Source organism: Phyllobates terribilis, unplaced genomic scaffold (genome assembly GCF_046119375.1).
Source record: "Phyllobates terribilis strain yellow unplaced genomic scaffold, ASM4611937v1 Scaffold_9__5_contigs__length_417890890, whole genome shotgun sequence".
NCBI classification, from domain to species: domain Eukaryota; kingdom Metazoa; phylum Chordata; class Amphibia; order Anura; family Dendrobatidae; genus Phyllobates; species Phyllobates terribilis.
This window is the reverse complement of record NW_027362769.1, coordinates 174,339,008-174,363,174: the sequence shown is the minus strand read 5'-3', so window position 1 is coordinate 174,363,174 and position 24,167 is coordinate 174,339,008. Positions and strand designations below refer to the sequence as shown.

General features: G+C 44.3%; 1 protein-coding gene across 1 annotated transcript in view; it reads left to right on the top strand.

Annotated features, from left to right (window-relative positions):
- The first annotated feature begins 672 nt into the window (after positions 1 to 672).
- The window catches only part of CTDSP1 (CTD small phosphatase 1), a 36,550-nt gene continuing 13,055 nt past the window's right edge, over positions 673 to 24,167 (top strand). The window contains exons 1-2 of the mRNA XM_073647411.1: positions 673 to 1,075; positions 18,956 to 19,104. Coding sequence (XP_073503512.1) covers positions 1,009 to 1,075; positions 18,956 to 19,104 — 216 coding nt within the window. The 5' untranslated portion in view covers positions 673 to 1,008. The remainder of the gene's footprint in view (positions 1,076 to 18,955; positions 19,105 to 24,167) is intronic.

Sequence of the window (24,167 nt, the reverse complement as noted above, 5' to 3'; positions counted from 1 at the left end):
ATACTGCTCCTATGTACAAGAATATAACTACTATAATACTGCCCCTATGTACAAGAATATAACTACTATAATGCTGCTCACTAAGTACAAGAATATAACTACTATAATACTGCCCCTATGTACAAGAATATAACTACTATAATACTGCTTCTATGTACAAGAATATAACTACTATAATACTGCCCCTATGTACAAGAATATAACTACTATAATACTGCCGTCTATGTACAAGAATATAACTACTATAATACTGCTCCTATGTACAAGAATATAACTACTATAATACTGCTCCTATGTACAAGAATATAACTACTATAATGCTGCCCCCTATGTACAAGAATATAACTACTATAATGCTGCTCACTAAGTACAAGAATATAACTACTATAATACTGCCCCCTATGTACAAGAATATAACTAAGAACAGAGTTATGAAGCAGTGCTGCAGCAGCTAATTTCCAACAGTTCTTTTCAAGACCCAGGGGTATGCAGAGGCTCAGGACCAGCTACACCCTCGTGTCCAGTTCTGCACTGGCGTACAAGAGTTTCTGCAGCAGCTGCCCCCTTAGCTCTGTGTGGCTGCAGCAGATGCGCGCAGACTGCCTCCCACCCGTGCAGTGACCCCGGGGTGAACAAGGAATGAGCTCACTCCCCCTCATTGAATAACATTGTCTCAGTGTGAGCAGAGCGAGCGGCCCCCAGTGGGCGCTGGAGGTATCGCCGCTTTAATTGGGGTCCCTTGAAACCGCCTCTGGGTTCCATGTTTGTATCCGAGCTGTGAGCGGAGAACTCCATGTTGTAACAAAGTTTCCAGAAATCTCCCCTTTTTGTTTTTATTTTTTTTTTTATTTCTTTTTTTCTCCCTTCCCCAGCTCGGTGGCCGTCCCCTCCATGCCCTCCGTCCTGTCCCCTTCCCGCCCTGTATTCCTTAATTTTCCATCCAACCCCAAACCCAGAGGTAGGAAGAAGTGAGAGGACTCCTGCAGGATCCAGATCCGGGGAGGTGTGATGGACAATCCGTCCATATTCACCCAGGTCAGCAGAGAAGATGTGAACTCGCCCCTGCAGGAGAAAGGTGAGTGCATGGGCGGCACATACTGGGGGGCGAGTGGGGTGCGCCCCCAATATTACCCCTGTACATGGGGAGGGTGGGGGGCTGCAGACCTCTCTGCTCACGTTCTTTATTAGGGCTCTTTTTTTCATTATTTTTTTTTTATTATTTTGGAGTCTGTGTATCTTGTACTGAGCTGCGACCACCCCTCACCCCCCATATTTTCACTGAGAACCCCAAAGACACTTGGGCATTGCAACACTGTCTATGCATTTACTCAACACCTCAGCATTGGAAGGGTTAATTGAATTAGCAGGTTATAAAGGGGGTTTGACAGATAAGGGGGGCGGGGCAGTGCAATGTGTCACACATCCTGGACCCCTCTCTGGTGACATCCAGTGAGCTGGTTCTAGATTCTGCCACTTGTTGGGGTGCACACTTGGTGTCATTTGGGGTTAGACTGGTGACCTCTGCAGGATCCAGGGCCAGTAGTGGCTACAGGGTCAGCTTTTAACCCTTTGCTGCATGTCACATTGTTGACAGCTCAGCAGGATTGACCTCTGACCCTGAAGTGTCCCTGATCTTAGTGATCCCAGTGCCCCTGGATGAGATAAGACACAGTTCTTTCAGATTCTTCACTGGGACTGACAGGGACTTGTTTAAACCGCAAATAAAGGGAATAAGGAATTTTTGGCATGTGGCCCGTACATAGTGTCCCAGCAATGGAGACGTCCTGGGGGCCCTGCTTTCCTGGGGGCCCTGCCGCGCCGCGGTGTGTTCCTGCTAGTCAGTATATGTTTGCTCTGGTTATGGTTTTTGGAGGTGGACGTGCAGCTGGGGAGGGGGTCCTGGTGGTCACTAGCACTGAGGACTGTTTAGGCTTTCACAGTCCTGACCCGCCGCACTCTACAGATGGGGCCTTTTTGTTCCTAAATTGAAAGCAAAAATACATTTGTTTGAAGCCTTTTTGTACAAGAACCCTGGAAAATGAAAGTAGACGATTGTCACTGATGAATTTAATTGTCAGCTCTTCAGTTCAGGAAATCTGTAAAAAAAATAAATAAATAGTTGTGTTGCTTATAAGATCTAAGAGACGCGATTGCAATGTTCCGGTTTCGAGTGATGTGGAAACTGCAAAAATTTTCATATTGGGAGCGATTTTTCTCCCTCCCCATTGGGCTTTCTATACGTTTTGTGAAATGGCAGCAAATCGCAACATGTAAGCGATGATTCCAGCTGCAGATCAGAATTAATAATGTAGGGAGCTGTAAGCCGCTTCTAGAGGTGTATGTGGATTATAAAGGTGCATAAATAATTCAAGATGAGCCTTTCCATCATCCATAAGGTCTCTGTGACCGGGCAGCTCTTGTCTGGATCATTCAATTATATATATACTCGTCGCGTTGTATCATTTACTAATTGGCATTTCCTTTCTCAATGTCTCTTCTCTTTTAGGAGAAAGTTTTATACTCTCAGTATATATAATATACATGGTTATATGTTACGATATACTCTACCCCCTCCCCCACCAAACTTCAAACCCCTACATCCCTCCTTCCCAATCAGCTGTTATCACATTGGCACCAGTTAAATGCTCATTCTTAACACAGTGACAGGTAGGACACAGTGCCCATTGATACTAATGCCAGCGATCCCCCCCCAGGGAATCTCTCCTGCCCGATACGACAATGGGTGTGAAGAGTCACTACTGGGTGGCATAGTGCCCAGCAAGTATCGTACATGGGTCTCGTGCTAAGTAATATTTTTCCCCTGATGGTGTTGGCTGCTGGTTTTCTGTACCCAGTTTTATTCTTGGACTGATGTTTGCACGGAGACCCCATGGGCTCAGTGACTTCCATAAGGCAAGAAATTTGTAAAGATATATATGATATTAATAGGATAATAATAACCCATCAGTTCTCTCCAGCGTCCAAACATCTCATAGTAGACAGGTACGTGGCTCACAATACATGGTTTGTCCTGTTCAGTCTTTCAACTTGAACTTCCTACTGTCTGATCAGGATGTAAAAGACCACAAAATCTTATCTATGGGAGGAAAAATCACTGTGGTTTCTAACTGTCAGCAACAGATCTGATGCAACTAATGCCACTGACAGAACCACAATGGACCATAAGCCCTGGAGAGAGAATATGAGGTCTGTATATAAGACTGCCACACTAGTCACAGTAAGCAGAATAACATTTACACCTGCACTAACTACTATAACACTGCTCCTATAGTGGCTTGCAAAAGTATTCCACCCCCTTGGCGGTTTACCTATTTTGTTACATTACAAACTGTGTGTAAATATTTCTGTAATCTGATTTGTGTGTGGTGCATCAGCACTGAATAGTCTAAATTGGTGAAGTGAGAAAAATATAGGTATAAATTAAATTTATGAGATCAAATAACTACAAATTGGCATGTGCATATGTATTCACCCCTTTTGCTATGAAGCCCCTAAAAATTTCTGGTGCAAGCAATTCCCTTCATAAGTCACATGGACAGGACGTCCACCTGTGTGCAATCTGAGTGTCACATGTCTGTCAGTATATACACTTTACCTTTTGTGAAAGGCCACGGAGGCTGCAACACCATTAACAAGAGGCACCACTAACTAAACAACACCATGAAGACCTAGGAGATCTCCAAACAACACCATGAAGACCTAGGAGATCTCCAAACAGCACCATGATGACCAAGGAGATCTCTAAACAACACCGTGAAGACCAAGGAGATCTCCAAACAGCACCGTGAAGACCAAGGAGATCTCCAAACAGCACCGTGAAGACCAAGGAGATCTCCAAACAGCACCGTGAAGACCAAGGAGATCTCCAAACAGCACCGTGAAGACCAAGGAGATCTCCAAACAGCACCGTGAAGACCAAGGAGATCTCCAAACAGCACCGTGAAGACCAAGGAGATCTCCAAACAGCACCGTGAAGACCAAGGAGATCTCCAAACTTCACCGTGAAGACCAAGGAGATCTCCAAACTTCACCGTGAAGACCAAGGAGATCTCCAAACTTCACCGTGAAGACCAAGGAGATCTCCAAACTTCACCGTGAAGACCAAGGAGATCTCCAAACTTCACCGTGAAGACCAAGGAGATCTCCAAACAAGTCAGGGACAAAGTTAAGTACAAGTCGGGGTTGGTTTATATAAAATAAATAAAAAATATCCCAATCTCTGATGATCCTCCAGAGTACCATCAAATCCATTATCATCAAGTGGAGAGAACATGGTACCAACAAATCTGCCAAGAGAGGGCGTCACCAAAACACTCAGCCCAGGCAAGGAGGGCATTAATCAGAGAGGCAGCACAGAGACCAAAGGTGATCCTAAAGGAGCTGCAGAGTTCCCTAGCAGAGACTGGAGTATCTGTCCATATGACCACAATAAGCCGTACACTCCATAGAGGTGGCATTTATGGAAGAGTCGGCAGAAAAAAAGCCTTTACTTACACACAGAAATTGTAAAGCTTGTTTTGAGTTTGCCAAAACACATGTGGGAGACTCTCCAAATGTATGGAGGAAGGTGCTGTGGTCAGAAGAGACCAAAACTGAACTTTTTGGCCACAAGGTAAACTTTATGTGTGGCACCAAACCAACACAGCTCCCCCCCCCCCCCCCCCCCGCCAAGAACACCAGCTGTGGGGATGTTTTTGGCAGCAGAGACAGGGAAAATGGTCCAAGTAGAGGGGAAGATGGATGGTGCGAAATACAGGGATATTCTTGAGCAAAACCTGTTTCAGACTGTCAGTGATTTGAGACAGGGACGGAGGTTCACCTTCCAACAAGACAATGACCCAAACAGGGGCGGACACCTCATTGGTGCAACCTGTGCATCCGCACAGGGGCCCAAGAGGTTAGGGGGCCCATTTCCACATCCAAAGCCGATGAACTATTGCATTTTGATAAGGTATTGGACTGCAAGGGGTCCATTTACAGTTCTTGCACAGGAGCCCTCTTATGTCTGTGTCCACTACTGACCCAAAGCATACTGCTAAAGCAACACTCGAGTGATTTAAGGGGAAACGTGTAAATGTTTTGGAGTGGACAAGTCAAAGCCCAGACCTTAATCCAACTGACAATCTGGAAGTTTGCTGTTCACCAGAGGAAACCATCTAACTTGAACGAGCTGGAGCAGTTTTTCCTTGAGAAATGGGCAAAAATCCCAGTGGCAAGAAGTGGAAATCTCATAGAGACTTATTCAAAGTGACTTACACCTGTAATTGCCGCAAAACTAGGCTCTATAAAGTGCTGACTTTAGGGGTGGGAATAGTTATGCGCCCTGAAGCTTTCAGTTATTTTGTCCTATTTGTCTTTTGCTTCACAATAAAAAGAAAAACGCATGTCCACAGTTGTAGGCATGTTCTTTACATGAAGTAATGCAAACCCTCAAGAAAACAGTGAAATTCCATGTGAGGTAGCAAAACACGAAAAAATGCCAAGGGGATGAATACTTCCGCAAGCCATTTTATGTACAAGAATATAACTAATATAATACTGCCCACTATGTACAAGAATATGACTACTATAATACTGCCCCCTATATACAAGAATATAACTACTATAATACTGCCCCTATGTACAAGAATATAACTACTATAATACTGCTCCTATATACAAGAATATAACTACTATAATACTGCTCCTATGTACAAGAATATAACTACTATAATACTGCTCCTATGTACAAGAATATAACTACTATAATACTGCTCCCTATATGCAAAAAATCAGACAATGTGAACTGAGGTCTAAGATGGCAGACATACAAGAAACAGAGGCATGTTCACACTAGCAAAAAAGAAAAAAAGAAGCAAGACAAAAATATATCTCATACCCTACCATAATTATATATAAATGTAAAGCAAAGTTGCATAATAAATATAGGGTACTTAGTGAACTATTTTTGATCAAAAAAAGTATACAAGCCGTCCCACCAGCGGCAAGGTGACCCTAAATTGGGACGGTACCTATACTGCCTATATTAAAAACCTTACTGTATATCAAAGTTGAAGTAATGCATATAAAAGGGTAGACAAATAGGACCGGGTCCCAACTCCAGACCACCTAGGCCCGTGGTAAGCTACATATATACCAATCAGCTCAACAAAGGGCATGCCACACCCTTAAATTGCACAGAATGCAAACAAGTCAAAAAACCAGACAATGTGAACTGAGGTCTAAGATGGCAGACATACAAGAAACAGAGGCATGTTCACACTAGCAAAAAAGAAGCAAGACAAAAATATATCTCATACCCTACCATAATTATATATAAATGTAAAGCAAAGTTGCATAATAAATATAGGGTACTTAGTGAACTATTTTTGATCAAAAAAAGTATACAAGCCGTCCCACCAGCGGCAAGGTGACCCTAAATTGGGACGGTACCTATACTGCCTATATTAAAAACCTTACTGTATATCAAAGTTGAAGTAATGCATATAAAAGGGTAGACAAATAGGACCGGGTCCCAACTCCAGACCACCTAGGCCCGTGGTAAGCTACATATATACCAATCAGCTCAACAAAGGGCATGCCACACCCTTAAATTGCACAGAATGCAAACAAGTCAAAAAACCAGACAATGTGAACTGAGGTCTAAGATGGCAGACATACAAGAAACAGAGGCATGTTCACACTAGCAAAAAAGAAGCAAGACAAAAATATATCTCATACCCTACCATAATTATATATAAATGTAAAGCAAAGTTGCATAATAAATATAGGGTACTTAGTGAACTATTTTTGATCAAAAAAAGTATACAAGCCGTCCCACCAGCGGCAAGGTGACCCTAAATTGGGACGGTACCTATACTGCCTATATTAAAAACCTTACTGTATATCAAAGTTGAAGTAATGCATATAAAAGGGTAGACAAATAGGACCGGGTCCCAACTCCAGACCACCTAGGCCCGTGGTAAGCTACATATATACCAATCAGCTCAACAAAGGGCATGCCACACCCTTAAATTGCACAGAATGCAAACAAGTCAAAAAACCAGACAATGTGAACTGAGGTCTAAGATGGCAGACATACAAGAAACAGAGGCATGTTCACACTAGCAAAAAAGAAAAAAAGAAGCAAGACAAAAATATATCTCATACCCTACCATAATTATATATAAATGTAAAGCAAAGTTGCATAATAAATATAGGGTACTTAGTGAACTATTTTTGATCAAAAAAAGTATACAAGCCGTCCCACCAGCGGCAAGGTGACCCTAAATTGGGACGGTACCTATACTGCCTATATTAAAAACCTTACTGTATATCAAAGTTGAAGTAATGCATATAAAAGGGTAGACAAATAGGACCGGGTCCCAACTCCAGACCACCTAGGCCCGTGGTAAGCTACATATATACCAATCAGCTCAACAAAGGGCATGCCACACCCTTAAATTGCACAGAATGCAAACAAGTCAAAAAACCAGACAATGTGAACTGAGGTCTAAGATGGCAGACATACAAGAAACAGAGGCATGTTCACACTAGCAAAAAAGAAAAAAAGAAGCAAGACAAAAATATATCTCATACCCTACCATAATTATATATAAATGTAAAGCAAAGTTGCATAATAAATATAGGGTACTTAGTGAACTATTTTTGATCAAAAAAAGTATACAAGCCGTCCCACCAGCGGCAAGGTGACCCTAAATTGGGACGGTACCTATACTGCCTATATTAAAAACCTTACTGTATATCAAAGTTGAAGTAATGCATATAAAAGGGTAGACAAATAGGACCGGGTCCCAACTCCAGACCACCTAGGCCCGTGGTAAGCTACATATATACCAATCAGCTCAACAAAGGGCATGCCACACCCTTAAATTGCACAGAATGCAAACAAGTCAAAAAACCAGACAATGTGAACTGAGGTCTAAGATGGCAGACATACAAGAAACAGAGGCATGTTCACACTAGCAAAAAAGAAAAAAAGAAGCAAGACAAAAATATATCTCATACCCTACCATAATTATATATAAATGTAAAGCAAAGTTGCATAATAAATATAGGGTACTTAGTGAACTATTTTTGATCAAAGTTTTTAATATAGGCAGTATAGGTACCGTCCCAATTTAGGGTCACCTTGCCGCTGGTGGGACGGCTTGTATACTTTTTTTGATCAAAAATAGTTCACTAAGTACCCTATATTTATTATGCAACTTTGCTTTACATTTATATATAATTATGGTAGGGTATGAGATATATTTTTGTCTTGCTTCTTTTTTTCTTTTTTGCTAGTGTGAACATGCCTCTGTTTCTTGTATGTCTGCCATCTTAGACCTCAGTTCACATTGTCTGGTTTTTTGACTTGTTTGCATTCTGTGCAATTTAAGGGTGTGGCATGCCCTTTGTTGAGCTGATTGGTATATATGTAGCTTACCACGGGCCTAGGTGGTCTGGAGTTGGGACCCGGTCCTATTTGTCTACCCTTTTATATGCATTACTTCAACTTTGATATACAGTAAGGTTTTTAATATAGGCAGTATAGGTACCGTCCCAATTTAGGGTCACCTTGCCGCTGGTGGGACGGCTTGTATACTTTTTTTGATCAAAAATAGTTCACTAAGTACCCTATATTTATTATGCAGCTTTGCTTTACATTTATATATAATTATGGTAGGGTATGAGATATATTTTTGTCTTGCTTCTTTTTTTCTTTTTCCCTATATGCAAGAATATAACTACTATAATACTGCCCCCTATATGCAAGAATATAACTACTATAATACTGCCCCCTATGTACAAGAATATAACTACTATAATACTGCCCCCTATGTACAAGAATATAACTACTATAATACTGCCCCCTATATGCAAGAATATAACTACTATAATACTGCCCCCTATGTACAAGAATATAACTACTATAATACTGCTCCTATATACAAGAATATAACTACTATAATACTGCCCCCTATGTACAGGAATATAACTACTATAATACTGCCCCTATGTACAAGAATATAACTACTATAATACTGCTCCTATGTACAAGAATATAACTACTATAATACTGCTCCTATGTACAAGAATATAACTACTATAATACTGCCCCTATGTACAAGAATATAACTACTATAATACTGCTCCCTTTGTACAAGAATATAACTACTATAATACTGCCCCTATGTACAAGAATATAACTACTATAATACTGCCCCCTATGTACAAGAATATAACTACTATAATACTACCCCCTTGTACAAGAATATAACTACTATAATACTGCCCCCTATGTACAAGAATATAACTACTATAATACTACCCCCTATGTACAAGAATATAACTACTATAATACTGCCCCCTATGTACAAGAATATAACTACTATAATACTACCCCCTATGTACAAGAATATAACTACTATAATACTGCCCCCTATGTACAAGAATATAACTACTATAATACTGCCCCTATGTACAAGAATATAACTACTATAATACTGCCCCCTATGTACAAGAATATAACTGCTATAATACTGCTCCTATGTACAAGAATATAACTACTATAATAATGCTCCTATGTACAAGAATATAACTTCTATAATACTACCCCCTATGTACAATAATATAACTACTATAATACTGCCCCTATGTACAAGAATATAACTACTATAATACTGCCCCCTATGTACAAGAATATAACTACTATAATACTGCCCCCTATGTACAAGAATATAACTACTATAATACTGCCCCTATGTACAAGAATATAACTACTATAATACTGCCCCCTATGTACAAGAATATAACTGCTATAATACTGCTCCTATGTACAAGAATATAACTACTATAATACTGCCCCCTATGTACAAGAATATAACTACTATAATAATGCTCCTATGTACAAGAATATGACTACTATAATACTGCTCCTATGTACAATAATATAACTACTATAATACTGCCCTCTATGTACAAGAATATAATTACTATAATACTGCTCCTATGTACAAGAATATAACTACTATAATACTGCCCTCTATGTACAAGAATATAATTACTATAATACTGCTCCTATGTACAAGAATATAACTTCTATAATACTGCTCCTATGTACAAGAATATAACTACTATAATACTGCCCCTATGTACAAGAATATAACTACTATAATACTGTCCCTATGTACAAGAATATAACTACTATAATACTGCCCTCTATGTACAAGAATATAATTACTATAATAATGCTCCTATGTACAAGAATATAACTACTATAATACTGCCCTCTATGTACAAGAATATAATTACTATAATACTGCTCCTATGTACAAGAATATAACTTCTATAATACTGCTCCTATGTACAAGAATATAACTACTATAATACTGCCCCTATGTACAAGAATATAACTACTATAATACTGCTCCCTATGTACAAGAATATAACTACTATAATACTGCTCCCTATGTACAAGAATATAACTACTATAATACTGCTCCTGTGTACAAGAAGTTGATACAGTGTAAGTAAAATGTAACAAACAGCTGCTGTTACAAGAGCATTGTGCTCATTGGATAAAATTGTAACAGACCCTCAGCTGTGAGATCTTTTAGGTCTGTATAAGTTTCAACCCCTGGATGTAAAAAAAAAATGTCTATATTGCAGGGCTCTGAAGCGTAGGTAAGACAGGGAGAAAGAGTGTCGGTTGTATCGGTGCCCCGCGCTGTGTGATCGCTTTAGGGTATGACTGACGCTTTTTGCTTTCTTTCATCACTGTGTGGTTGCCTCACTTTTTAGACCAGTATTTTGCAACAGAAAAAAAAACAGCTTTACGCCATTAATTTTGCGCAGCTGCTTGGTGCGTATTGAGCAAGGTGTCTGGTACTGTACTATTAGCAATTCTGCCCCAATTTTCTCATTTTTGTTCATGCCCCTTATCTGTAAATTGTCTGTGTTCATAAACAGTGACACGAGGTCGATGAGAAATCGCTCTTTTGACATTTGCTCAGGCTGCAAACAGCTTTTCTTAAAGGGACAGTAAAATAAAAATTAGTCATGGTGTTTCAGCGCTCCTCTCGCACTCCTTATGTAATGCTTGTGGATGTGAATTTTCATGGGCAGTTTACAGTCTTAGATTCTTCCTCGGATCTTGTTGGTCACCCAGCTTTACCACGTCCTCATAGTGGGAATCCGGGGAGCCCACTGCGGGCTGCACTAGCTGCCTGCGTCCTGGCAGGGTGTTCGGGTGTGGCTGGAGTTGACACTATTGCTGCCCACGCAGGGAGGTGAGCGACGTGCACAAGAGGCGCCGCCTTTCCCCCATTTCTGCGAGTGCTGAGCAGTTTGTGGTGTCGCTGATCCGTGCCTTTCCTTCTGCATCCAAGAAATGGGGCTCCTTCGGGGAACAGAAGATAATCTACAGATCTGAAAAAATATCCAGAGGATTCGGGAAAAGTTTATTCTGACGCTTCAGAAATGGAGCTGAATGTGAGCACAATATATATGGAGTCATCCTCAATGTCCGGGATGTCAAACTCAAATACACAGAGGGCCAAAATTAAAAACTTGGACATGGTCGTGGGCCAACCTTGATATTATTAAAAAAAAAAAAATGTCTACAATTGAGAAAGTGTTTCCTTATCATCAAATATAACAATGAAAATTTTCATATGGAAACAAACTTGAAAGTCTTGTCCCACAAACAAAGTACATTTTAGTAATCTATCTTAGAATAAAATTATCACATAATCACAAATGGGGAATATTGGAATGATATAATATGTTATTCAAGAGCAGTAAAAATCATACGTCCCAATGACCTAATATAAATATGTAAAGACAGAGGATAAAAATCCTTGAATTAATAGATAATACAGATATTAAAGTATGGTACCAACAAAAGTGGCCCCCCAAACACAGTATGATACCCCCACAGTGAATTCCTCCACACGCACGGTATGATGACCCTACTGTACCCCCAGCAAAATATGGTGACCTATGACAGTATGATGTCCCAACTGTCATCCCCACACAGTCCTCCAGACAGAATAATGGGCCCCGCATTGTCCTCCAGACAGAATAATGTGCCCCTCATTGTCCTCCATACACAGAATAATGGGCCCCGCATTGTCCTCCATACAGTATAATGTGCCGCGCATTGTCCTCCATACAGAATAATGTGCCCGCATTGTCCTCCATACAGAATAATGTGCCCGCATTGTCCTCCATACAGAATAATGTGCCCGCATTGTCCTCCATACAGAATAATGTGCCCCGCATTGTCCTCCATACAGAATAATGTGCCCCGCATTGTCCTCCATACAGTATAATGGCTCCACATAGTCCTTCATACAGAATAATTGGACCCCGCATTGTCCTCCATACAGTATAATGGCTCCACATAGTCCTTCATACAGTATAATGGGCCCCGCATAGTCCTCTATACAGTATAATGGCTCACATAGCCCTCCATACAGAATAATGGGCCCCACATTGTCCTCCATACAGAATAATGTGCCCTGCATTGTCCTCCATACAGAATAATTGGGCCCCGCATTGTCCTCCATACAGTATAATGGCTCCACATAGTCCTCCATACAGTATAATGGGCCCCGCATTGTCCTCCATACAGAATAATGGGCCCCGCATTGTCCTCCATACAGAATAATGGGCCCCGCATTGTCCTCCATACAGAATAATGGGCCCCGCATTGTCCTCCATACAGAATAATGGGCCCCGCATTGTCCTCCATACAGAATAATGGGCCCCGCATAGTTCTCCATACAGAATAATGGGCCCCACATAGTCTCTCGTGTCGAGGGCCAAATATAATCACCCTGAGGGCCAGATTTGGCCCCCGGGCCAGAGTTTGACATGTGAGCTCTAAGTGCTTCTGGAAAAGCTGGGTGACAACCGACGTGGCCAATGTTCCAGCTTCCTAAACCCCTCAGTGGTAACTCTGCACAGGTTGGCAGCAGCATCGCACATCCCGTGTCTGCTGTGCTGCCACCAGGATGGCCAGGGATTATCACCCATCCTTCCCAGACACCAGAAGAGGCAGTTCTCCATGGCTACACGGAGATGGGTGAGTGGAGAGTGGCACGTGTTATATGAGAACTCGTTCTCCTGCTTGGTGTGATCGATGCGGATGTCAAGACCAGAGATAACTGTCGCTATAACCTTATATCTCTCCTGTCGTCATCGCCCAGGAATTGTGCTGCAAATGATTCTCAGCAGCCGCATCAGCGTCCACACGAGACGACGGTCCACATCTAGGAGCCAGTAGCTGCATTATTGTGGAGGGACTTCTTCCACGCCCGAGTGGCCTCCTAAACAGGGAAAATAACACCCCCCCCCCCCCCATATTGTAAATGATAGGACTCGACCCGTTACATTTTTCTTTGGGAGCACTGAATCACGCTGACTTTTGGGGTACAGGATAATGACGCTGACGCTCGGGGTACGGGATAATGACGCTGACGCTCTGGGTACGGGATAATGACGCTGACGCTCTGGGTACGGGATAATGACGCTGACGCTCTGGGTACGGGATAATGACGCTGACGCTCTATGGGTATGGGATAATGACGCTGACGCCCTATGGGTATGGGATAATGACGCTGACGCTCTATGGGTATGGGATAATGACGCTGACGCTCTATGGGTATGGGATAATGACGCTGACGCCCGGGGTACGGGATAATGACTCTGACTCTGGGGGTACGGGATAACGACGCTGACGCTCGGGGTACGGGATAACGACGCTGACGCTCGGGGTACGGGATAACGACGCTGACGCTCGGGGTACGAGATAACGACACCGAAACTCTGGGTACGGGATAATGACGCAGACTCTGTGGGTACGGGATAATGACGCAGACTCTGGGGGTACGGGATAACGACGCCGACACTCTGGGTACGGGATAATGACGCAGACTCTGGGGGTACGGGATAACGACGCAGACTCTGGGGGTACGGGATAACGACGCAGACTCTGGTGGTACGGGATAACGACGCAGACTCTGGGGGTACGGGATAACGACGCAGCCTCTGGGGGTACGGGATAACGACGCAGCCTCTGGGGGTACGGGATAACGACGCAGCCTCTGGGGGTACGGGATAACGACGCAGCCTCTGGGGGTACGGGATAACGACGCAGCCTCTGGGGGTACGGGATAACGACGCCGACTCTGGGGGTACGGGATAACGACGCCGACTCTGGGGGTACGGGATAACGACGCCGACTCTGGGGGTACGGGATAACGACGCCGACTCTGGGGGTACGGGATAACGACGCCGACTCTGGGGGTACGGGATAACGACGCCGACACTCTGGGGGTACGGGATAACGACGCCGACACTCTGGGGGTACGGGATAACGACGCCGACACTCTGGGGGTACGGGATAACGACGCCGACACTCTGGGGGTACGGGATAACGACGCCGACTCTGGGGGTACGGGATAACGACGCCGACTCTGGGGGTACGGGATAACGACGCCGACTCTGGGGGTACGGGATAACGACGCCGACTCTGGGGGTACGGGATAACGACACCGACACTCTGGGCACGGGATAATGACGCTCGTGGGATGAGACACACGATCTCTTGTAGGATTGCTGCTTCCAATAGGTGGCGCTATAGAGTTCAAGTTCTCTTTTTCTCTGAAGAGGCAATTTGCATACGATCTCTGTAGTCACAGATGGCAATCAGTATGGCCGCCTGTACACTCCAGAATGATATATATACCTGATCTGCGGACATATTCTGGGAGAGCTGGGTACATGCAGTTATGTGGGGTCTGTTGGTCGCTGTTTGTGTCCTGAGATTTTGTGCACGTTCACGGAAGGTTTAATAAGTGACCGCGGGGTTATCTGCCATCACTTCCTCATGTCACGTCTGCTTTATTGTTCTCCATGAAATTCTCCCATAAGGTGTAACGGAAATCTGGGCTTATTTTTTTTTATTGAGGCCCCTCCCCTCTGACCGTCCACAACTGCTATTTTATAAACCTTTTTTATTTATTAATTCCTTGTCCATTATTATTATTACAGAATCATTGTAATCTCTCCATTCACCGACTTCCTGCTCAGTTTGTGCTTCGATACAGTGGTTAAATTGAGCTGCAGTTTGAAGCATGGTGGAAAAAGCATGATGGGGCAGGAGTCGAATGTCAGACTACCTGATACCCCAATAGACAATTGTATAGGTGAAGTCAACACATAAAAGCTATGAAACTCTGGATATAATGGGGAGGACTGTCAAAACTGGCGATTGGAAATGCTGTCTTTATTTCCTTTAGCAACCAATCACTGCGCAGCTTTTATTATTCAAACTGCTCCAATAAAATGAAAGCTGCTCCAAGATTGGTTACTAGGGGCACAGCAAAATAAGGTCTGTCTTTAATGCCCATAGCAACCTATCACAGCGCAGCTTTCATTATTTAAACAGCGCTGGTGAAATGAAAGCTTGCTCTGTGATTGGTTGCTAGGGGCAACAAACAGTTTTGATAACTGAGGCCTAGCTAGCTTGATTTACATGTTCTACTCTAGTCACTTCCAAAGCTGCACCGTCATCCTCCTTCATCAGTGCGGTCATTGGTAGTAGTAGTCCCTCAGATGCCATGCACTGTTGTACACTGTACAGACTGTCTGAACCTTGGTTTTAACCCTATCTTTCCCAGAATGGCCACCAGTAATACGAGCCCGGATAGCTGTTTAATATTCTCAGCTCCAGGGTTTTCCTCTCTGTGTGTATTCTGGCAGGGCTGCAAAGGCCGGATATGGCTGCGGAACAAGGGGGGGCAGTAATGGCTGTTCTCAGCAGCAGAGCATCGTGGGGGATAAAGGAAGATGGATAGAAAAAAAACATTGGGGCGTCATGGAAACTGGAGCGGGGCCGGGGGCGTCCTCAGGATACTTTATAGTCAGCAGATGAATGAAAGTTTGGAGACGGAAAGGGAGGGGGTCACCGCTGCCGAACACGAGCAGCCACCGCCTCGTATTATGTCTTCTGTGTTTCACACGAGGCTCCAGATTTTGTATGTTTTTCCATCCAAAAATAATTTCCCTAATGAATTAGAAGAGTTTCACTGATCTATAAACGCTGCAAACATCCATTATAGGGTCAGTGATACCGACAGCAGCAGCAGCAGCGTATTATTGCACCGCCATCTCCACTAGGCCACCTCCATGGTGGTGGATGGGGCTGAGGTCCGGCTCTGTGCGGCCGCTCATGTTCTCCCCTCCGTGACTTTATGGAGCTTGTGCACTGGGCACCGTCATGGGGACCGATAACGGTGAACCCCAAACTGTTCCCACAAAGCTGAAGCTACAATTGTCCACTATGTCTTGTATTTCCCTTCACTGGGAATAAGGCTATGTTCATACGTTGCATTTTTGCTGCGGTTTTTTTCTGCAGCAAAACCTGCTCTCTTGGCAGTGAAGGATCTTCCTCCAAAAAAAGCAGGTTTTCTTGAGTTATTGCTGCGCTTTTGGTGCGTTTTTTACAGCGGTTTTGTCACTGTCTCTTGTGCATGCTGATAAAGTTTAGTTCCAAAAAAAATAACCTAATTTTAACTTTCTCAGGTTTTAGCACCAAAAATGCAGCAAAACCTGATACCTGCTTTTTTTCCACTACCCATTGCTTTCAATGGGTGAAAAATGCTGAAAGAAGTGACATGTTGCACTTTACAAAAACCAAGGTTTTGCACAAAATACTGAGGACCAAAAAAAACAAGCTGTGTGCCTGAGATTTCTGAAATCTCATAGACTTTGCTGGTACTGTAAAATGCAGGTAAAAATTTGCATTTAAAAAAAAAAAGCTGAAAAAAATGGAGCGCATGAAAATAGGCCGAGGCCGCCCCCTGATAACAGCCCATAGCACTATCCTCCTCCACCATCTGTACAGCGGCACAATGCAGTCAGGGGGTAACGTCCTCCTGGAATCACCAGACTCCTCCATCAGACGCTGATAGAGAAGTGCGATCCGTCACTGCACAGAACACGTCTCCTCCAGTCCAGTGGTGGTGGCTTTACACCACTCCATCCGACGCTCAGTATTGTGCTTGGTGATGTACGGCTGCATGCAGCTGCTCAGCCATGAAGCTCCCGGCGGGGGGCGCAGTGTTTGTGCTGATAGCAGAGGAGGTCTGGACTCTGCAGCAGCGCGAGAACTGTGTCCGGGGTGGAAGGCGCCACAAGAATATTGGCCAGGTTGGATAACATGCAGTTTTTTCTTCTTGTCCCCTTCAAAAAGGGGAAACAAAAATGTGCCAAGGGTCTCGGCTGACGACACTCCGGTGTGTCCCCATACGATTTTACCAGAGATGGCGGATGTAACGTTCCCGCATTTGTGTCACTTCTGTCCAAAGATCACTGGTGATCGCTACCGATCGACATCTGATTTATCTCCTGATTCCCCTCCGATTGTGGCTTTGCCCATTGTTTGCACCGCCATTTACCCTGATTACATAGAGCGCGGCCAGATGCCCACGGAGGCACGGGATCACACGCCAGCTGGCAACTTTACCCAGTTACCAAATCCTAGATTGTAACTTTGGTTACTGATTAACCGGAGCGGTGAGTAACCCCTTCACTGCCATAGAGGTACAAAGATGCGGTCCTTATGTCCTGATGACACCCCGGGCTCTACACCGGCTGGTCCTGTCCTTGTATGGCCTGTTGCCTTTATTTGCAGGTGCCGCCTCCAGGGCTGTATACTGAGGTGGTGGAAGAGGTTAAACCTGCATGTTGGGCATTAACTAGTGCTGCAGTCACATTCCTGGGAGCGGTGACTACTGAACTCTGTGACTTTAAAAAAACAACATAATGCAATCATGGATCCGCGCACGTTCAGCCGATTATCATTATGCTGTGCTGAGATTGTGTAATATGCATGATAGGATTAGATACACAGCTCAGCAGACAGTATCACACAGGATAGGATTAGATACACGGCTCAGCAGACAGTATCACACAGGATAGGATTAGATACACAGCTCAGCAGACAGTATCACACAGGATACGATTAGATACACGGCTCAGCAGACAGTATCATACAGGAGAGGATTAGATACACGGCTCAGCAGACAGTATCACACAGGATAGGATTAGATACACGGCTCAGCAGACAGTATCACATAGGATTAGATACACAGCTCAGCAGACAGTATCACAGAGGATAGGATTATATACACGGCTCAGCAGACAGTATCACAGAGGATAGGATTAGATACATGGCTCAGCAGACAGTATCACACAGGATAGGATTAGATACATGGCTCAGCAGACAGTATCACATAGGATTAGATACACGGCTCAGCAGACAGTATCACATAGGATAGGATTAGATACACAGCTCAGCAGACAGTATCACACAGGATAGGATTAGATACATGGCTCAGCAGACAGTATCACATAGGATTAGATACACGGCTCAGCAGACAGTATCACATAGGATAGGATTAGATACACAGCTCAGCAGACAGTATCACACAGGATAGGATTAGATACACAGCTCAGCAGACAGTACCACACATGATGGGCTTGGATACACAGTTTAGGAAGCAGTATCACACATGATAGGATTAGATTCACGGCTGAGCAGGCAGTACCTTGCATGATAGTTTTAGATGCAGAGGCTCAGCAGACAGTATCACACACGATATGCTTAGATACACCGGAGTGGTCCCGGATTGCTGCCTGCTGTTGCCGCCTCCATCTTTCCTATTTAATTACATCTTGTTAACCGCAGTCGGATTACGGTGTGATGATCTGCGCTCATCTCTTAAGGACGCAGTAATCCCTCCTGCTTCTGCCACTGTCTGTTTCATTGATCTGGTCACTTGACAGGGTAGGGCAGGGGTTAATGACGTCTCCATGATGAGGATATTGGGGTCTCGCTCCCCATCACCCCCCGGTTCATATCCTTTTTCTTTATCCTCAGGTGTTCATGGCTCTTCCTCCTCCAAGAAGCCTCGGAGTCGCAGCATCTTCCACTCGCTCTTCTGCTGTCTGTGTCAGGAGGACGCCGAGCCCCTACCTGTTAATAACAATGCCCCCCTCCTAACAGAAGAGAATGGATCGGTCCCCAAGGTGAGCGCTGCCCCTTGTATGAGCCGCCGTGTCATGTGACCTCTTCTTTAAGGGAATCTCCAAAAAATGTGCAAAGGTATTGCATGAATAACAATTCCCTTACATGATTTTGGGAATGGATATCGCTCCCGTGCAGCAGATGGCTGCGCACAAGACGGCCGTGGTTCATGGAGCGATGGTCCTGGGGCTGCGGGGAGGATTCCCCATCAGAATCTCACTTTAGGCAATGGCTTGTTGAGTAGCTCTGTTTTGCCATCCTCAATATGCAAAGTTGTGTAAGGGATAAAGACGTTACAGAAATGAAAATTGGAAGGGTTATTTTTTTTCACCATTCTTATGAAAAACAGTCAGCAGGTTTGTCACCAGATACAACAACCAACAACCAATCTGATCCCCAGCGATCGCCACATTCACACGGTCAGTATTTTACATCAGTATATGTAACACCAAAACCAGGGGTGGGTGATAAATACAGAAGTGGTGACGAGTTTCTATTCTACTTTTCCTCCTGGTTTTGGCCACAAATACTTATGTAAAATGCAGACCAAATACTGATCTGAAATTACTCAGCTTCCAAGCTGGAATAATTAATGTCTGCAGAATAGCGAGTGCAGCTCTGGAGTATAATACAGGATGTAACTCAGGATCAGTAATGTAATGTATGTACACAGTGACTGCACCAGCAGAATAGTGAGTGCAGCTCTGGAGTATAATACAGGATGTAACTAAGGATCAGTAATGTATGTATGTACACAGTGACTGCACCAGCAGAATAGTGAGTGCAGCTCTGGAGTATAATACAGGATGTAACTCAGGATCAGTAATGTAATGTATGTACACAGTGACTGCACCAGCAGAATAGTGAGTGCAGCTCTGGAGTATAATACAGGATGTAACTCAGGATAAGTAATGTAATGTATGTACACAGTGACTGCACCAGCAGAATAGTGAGTGCAGCTCTGGAGTATAATACAGGAGGTAACTCAGGATCAGTACAGGATCAGTAATGTAATGTATGTACACAGTGACTCCACCAGCAGAATAGTGAGTGCAGCTCTGGAGTATAATACAGGATGTAACTCCGGATCAGTAATGTAATGTATGTACACAGCGACTGCACCAGCAGAATAGTGAGTGCAGCTCTGGATTTGATGTAAGCGTCCCTTTGAAATAACATGGCCACACATGTTGGATTGGCTGATCAGTAACCCTGAATGACTTTCTTTAGGACACAAATTATTTTGTCTAATAGGACTATTTTGTGGCCTGTTATCGTAAGACGTCATCTCTTGATTAATCGGCTACGTTCATACACCCTGAGTTCAACCATCAAAGAGAAGCATATTTTCTTTCTTCTTCAGCTGTCATCTCCTTTGTTTCCTACTTCAGTTTTTTTTCTCATACTTTTTTTTTTTTCTGAAGCCAGTATAAAATGTCAACTTTTTTTTTATTTTTTTTTTTTTTATTGTCCATTGACTCTCAACAATGTATCAGTTGACAACGGATGAAAGTAGAAATGGATTTCCGGAGTTCAGTCCGTCTTTCTAGTTTCATCCGTGTTTCACACGTCCCCCTAGACTGTAATGGCCGAGTCTGATCCACAAAATTCGATGAAGATTAGGAGCTGCTCTGAGTCTCATGGACCCCTTTTTAAAGCTGATGTGTATGTGGCTCAGTGAAACTCTGTGGGTGGGTGTGCTGTCCAAGGGAAATAAACGGAAGCACTAGGACTAGTGTTGAGCATTCCGATACTGTAATATCGGGTATCGGCCGATATTCGCGGTATCGGAATTCCGATACTTAATTCCGATACTTTTACAATATCGGATACCGGAATCGGAAGTTCCCATAATGCCTGCGCTCTGTAGTGTCTGTGAAGGATGACAAGTTGGATGGCAGCGCGATCCAGCCTGTCATCAGAATGCCATCCCAGCGGGGGAGAATTCTCCTGATTGTTTAAAAGCCGGCGGGCGGTATAAAGCCGCCGGCTTTTAAACAATCACACAGCCCCATACTGCTTCCCCGCAGCCTCCCACCCCGATCCTCCGCTCCCCTCGCCACCTCCCATCCCGATCGTAAGTTAGGACCGGGCGGGGAGCGCAGCTCCAAGGAGCGGGGAGTGAAGGACCCGGGCGGGGAAGCCGGCAGTGAAAAGACTTCACCGCCGGCTTTCCCGTTCTGTGCTTTCCCGCCGGTTATTTCAAATGAACAGCTGAGGTATCAGGTGATGCTGATCAGCTGTTCATTTGAAGTCGCCGCGGTGCCCTCAGAGGGTTCATGTGAGTTCATGCTTGACTGCATGAACTCACATGAACTTTCCCACGGCCGCACAGGTCAGCCTCACCTCCCAGACCCGTCATGATTAGTGTGTGTGCGGGGTGTGTGCGCGATGTTTGTGCGGGTGTGCGCGGTGTCTGTGCGATGTGTGCGGGTGTGTGCGTGCAGGCAGACATAGGCCGATGTGACACTACTACTCCCATCGGCCTATGTCTGTCCCCCGTCCACTCCTGCCAGCAGGATCAGCTCAATGGGAGCAGTAGTTCCCATCAGACTGATCCTGCTATTTAAATTGCCCTACTGTGTCCCCAATAAATGTTAAATACACGTCATTGGTGGCCAGTGGTTACCTAAAAGAAATTAGTTCATACATTACCTGTCCCCGCCGATCGCCACCTAAAATAAAGTAAAAAATAAAAAACTACACCTATACTCACCAAGACACCTAATTCCCCGAAGCCATCGATCTCCTGTAATAAAATATAAAATAATAAACCACAACCTTATCCTTACCCCTCCGTAGTAGTCCACGAGTGTCCCACGAAGATCTCCAGTTCAGAGCAGCCACATAGAATGTGACCGCTCTGAACCGCTGCCGCCGCTAGAATGACAGCATAAGCGGGTTCACCGGAGTTCAGGCAGCGCTGCTCCGGTTAGCTGCTTTACGGCCCTGCTGTATAGTGAGAAATTCCCACGGTACAGCAGTGCCGTAAAGGAGGTCTCCGGAGCTGCGCTGACTGAATGCACTCCGGTGACCTCAGTCAGTGGCTCCCGCTGCCGGGAGCGGACGTGTTCCCGGCAGCGTGAGCTTACAGCAGCCATGCACAGCTGTCACCATCTCCAGATGTGACAGCTGTGCATGGGAGATCAGCGCAGGAACGTGGACAGGTAACTATTTTTTTTTAGTAAACTAAGAATTAAATAAAATGGTGTGTTTTATTTCAAATAAATTATTTTTTTCTGGGTGTAGTGTGTGTTTTTTCTTTTTAACACTTTGTAGGTTAGTAATGGGGGTGTCTTATAGACGCCCATCATTACTAACCTGGGCTTCATGGCAGCTGGCGCTGACATGAACCCCACCACTATTACCCCCTGCCACCGCACCAGGGCAGCGTGGAAGAGCGAGGCTAAGTGCCAGAGTTGGCGCATCCTATGGATGCGCCATTTCTGGGGCGGCTGACGACTGGTGTTTCTAGCCTGGGAGGGGGCCAATATTCATGGCACCCTTCCTGGGCTATTAATATCAGCCCCCAGCTGTCTGCCTAGCCTTTGCTAGCTATTAAAATAGGGGGGACCCCACGTCATTTTTTTTGGGGGGGTCCCCCATTTTAATAGCTAGTAAAGGCTAGGTATTCAGCTGGGGGCTGATATTAGTAGCCTGGGAAGCTCCGTGGGTTTTACCCCCTTCCCAGGCTTCAAACATCTGCCCCAGCCGTCTGCTTAACCTCCGCTAGAGACTAAAATTATGGGGGATCCCACGCCATTTTTTTTTTAAATAAATCCATTATTTTAACACTAAATGACATTTGAGGAGTTAATAAAGATGCAGTCCCTAAATTATTATTTATTTTTTAATTAATTTTTCCCAAAACTTTTGACGTGGGCTTTGCCATATTTTTGTATGCCAGCCAGGTACAGCATCCAGCTTCTATGAACGCGCCATTTTCCGGGGCGGCTGCGGACTGCAATTTTCAGCGGGGGGCAGAAAGCTTGGGCCTCCCTGCGCTGCAGATTCCATCCCCCAGCTGCCTAGTTGTACCTGGCTGGACACAAAAATAGGGAGAAGCTCCACGTTTTTTTTTTTTTAATTATTTCATGAAATTCATGGAATAATTAAGAAAAAAAGGGCTTCCCTATATTGTTGTGTCCAACCAGGTATAAATAGGCAGCTGGTGGTTGGGGGCAGCCCGTTCCTGCCTGCTGTACCTGGCTGGACCCAAATATAGTGCAAAGCCCCACGTCAATTTTTTTTAAATTATTTCATGAATTTCCTGAAATGATTTAAAAAAAATTGACGTGGGGCTTCGCACTATATTTGTGTCCAGCCAGGTACAGCAGGCAGGAACGGGCTGCCCCCAACCACCAGCTGCCTATTTGTACCTGGTTGGACACAACAATATAGGGAAGCCCTTTTTTTCTTAATTATTTCATGAATTTCATGAAATAATTAAAAAAAAAAATACTTGAAGCTTCTCCCTATTTTTGTGTCCAGCCAGGTACAACTAGGCAGCTGGGGGATGGAATCTGCAGCGCAGGGAGGCCCAAGCTTTCTGCCCCCCCCCCCCCCCCCCCCCCCCGCTGAAAATTGCAGTCCGCAGCCGCCCCGGAAAATGGCGCGTTCATAGAAGCTGGATGCTGTACCTGGCTGGCATACAAAAATATGGCGAAGCCCACGTCAAAAGTTTTGGGAAAAATTAATTAAAAAATAAATAATAATTTAGGGACTGCATCTTTATTAACTCCTCAAATGTCATTTAGTGTTAAAATAAAGGATTTATTTTAAAAAAAATTGACGTGGGGCTTCGCCCTATATTTGTGTCCAGCCAGGTACAGCAGGCAGGAACAGGCTGCCCCCAACCACCAGCTGCCTATTTGTACCTGGCCGGACACAACAATATAGGGAAGCCCTTTTTTAAAAAAATTATTTCATGAAATAATTAAAAAAAAATTGACGTGGGGCTTCGCACTATATTTGTGTCCAGCCAGGTACAGCAGGCAGGAATGGGCTGCCCCCAACCACCAGCTGCCTATTTGTACCTGGTTGGACACAACAATATAGGGAAGCC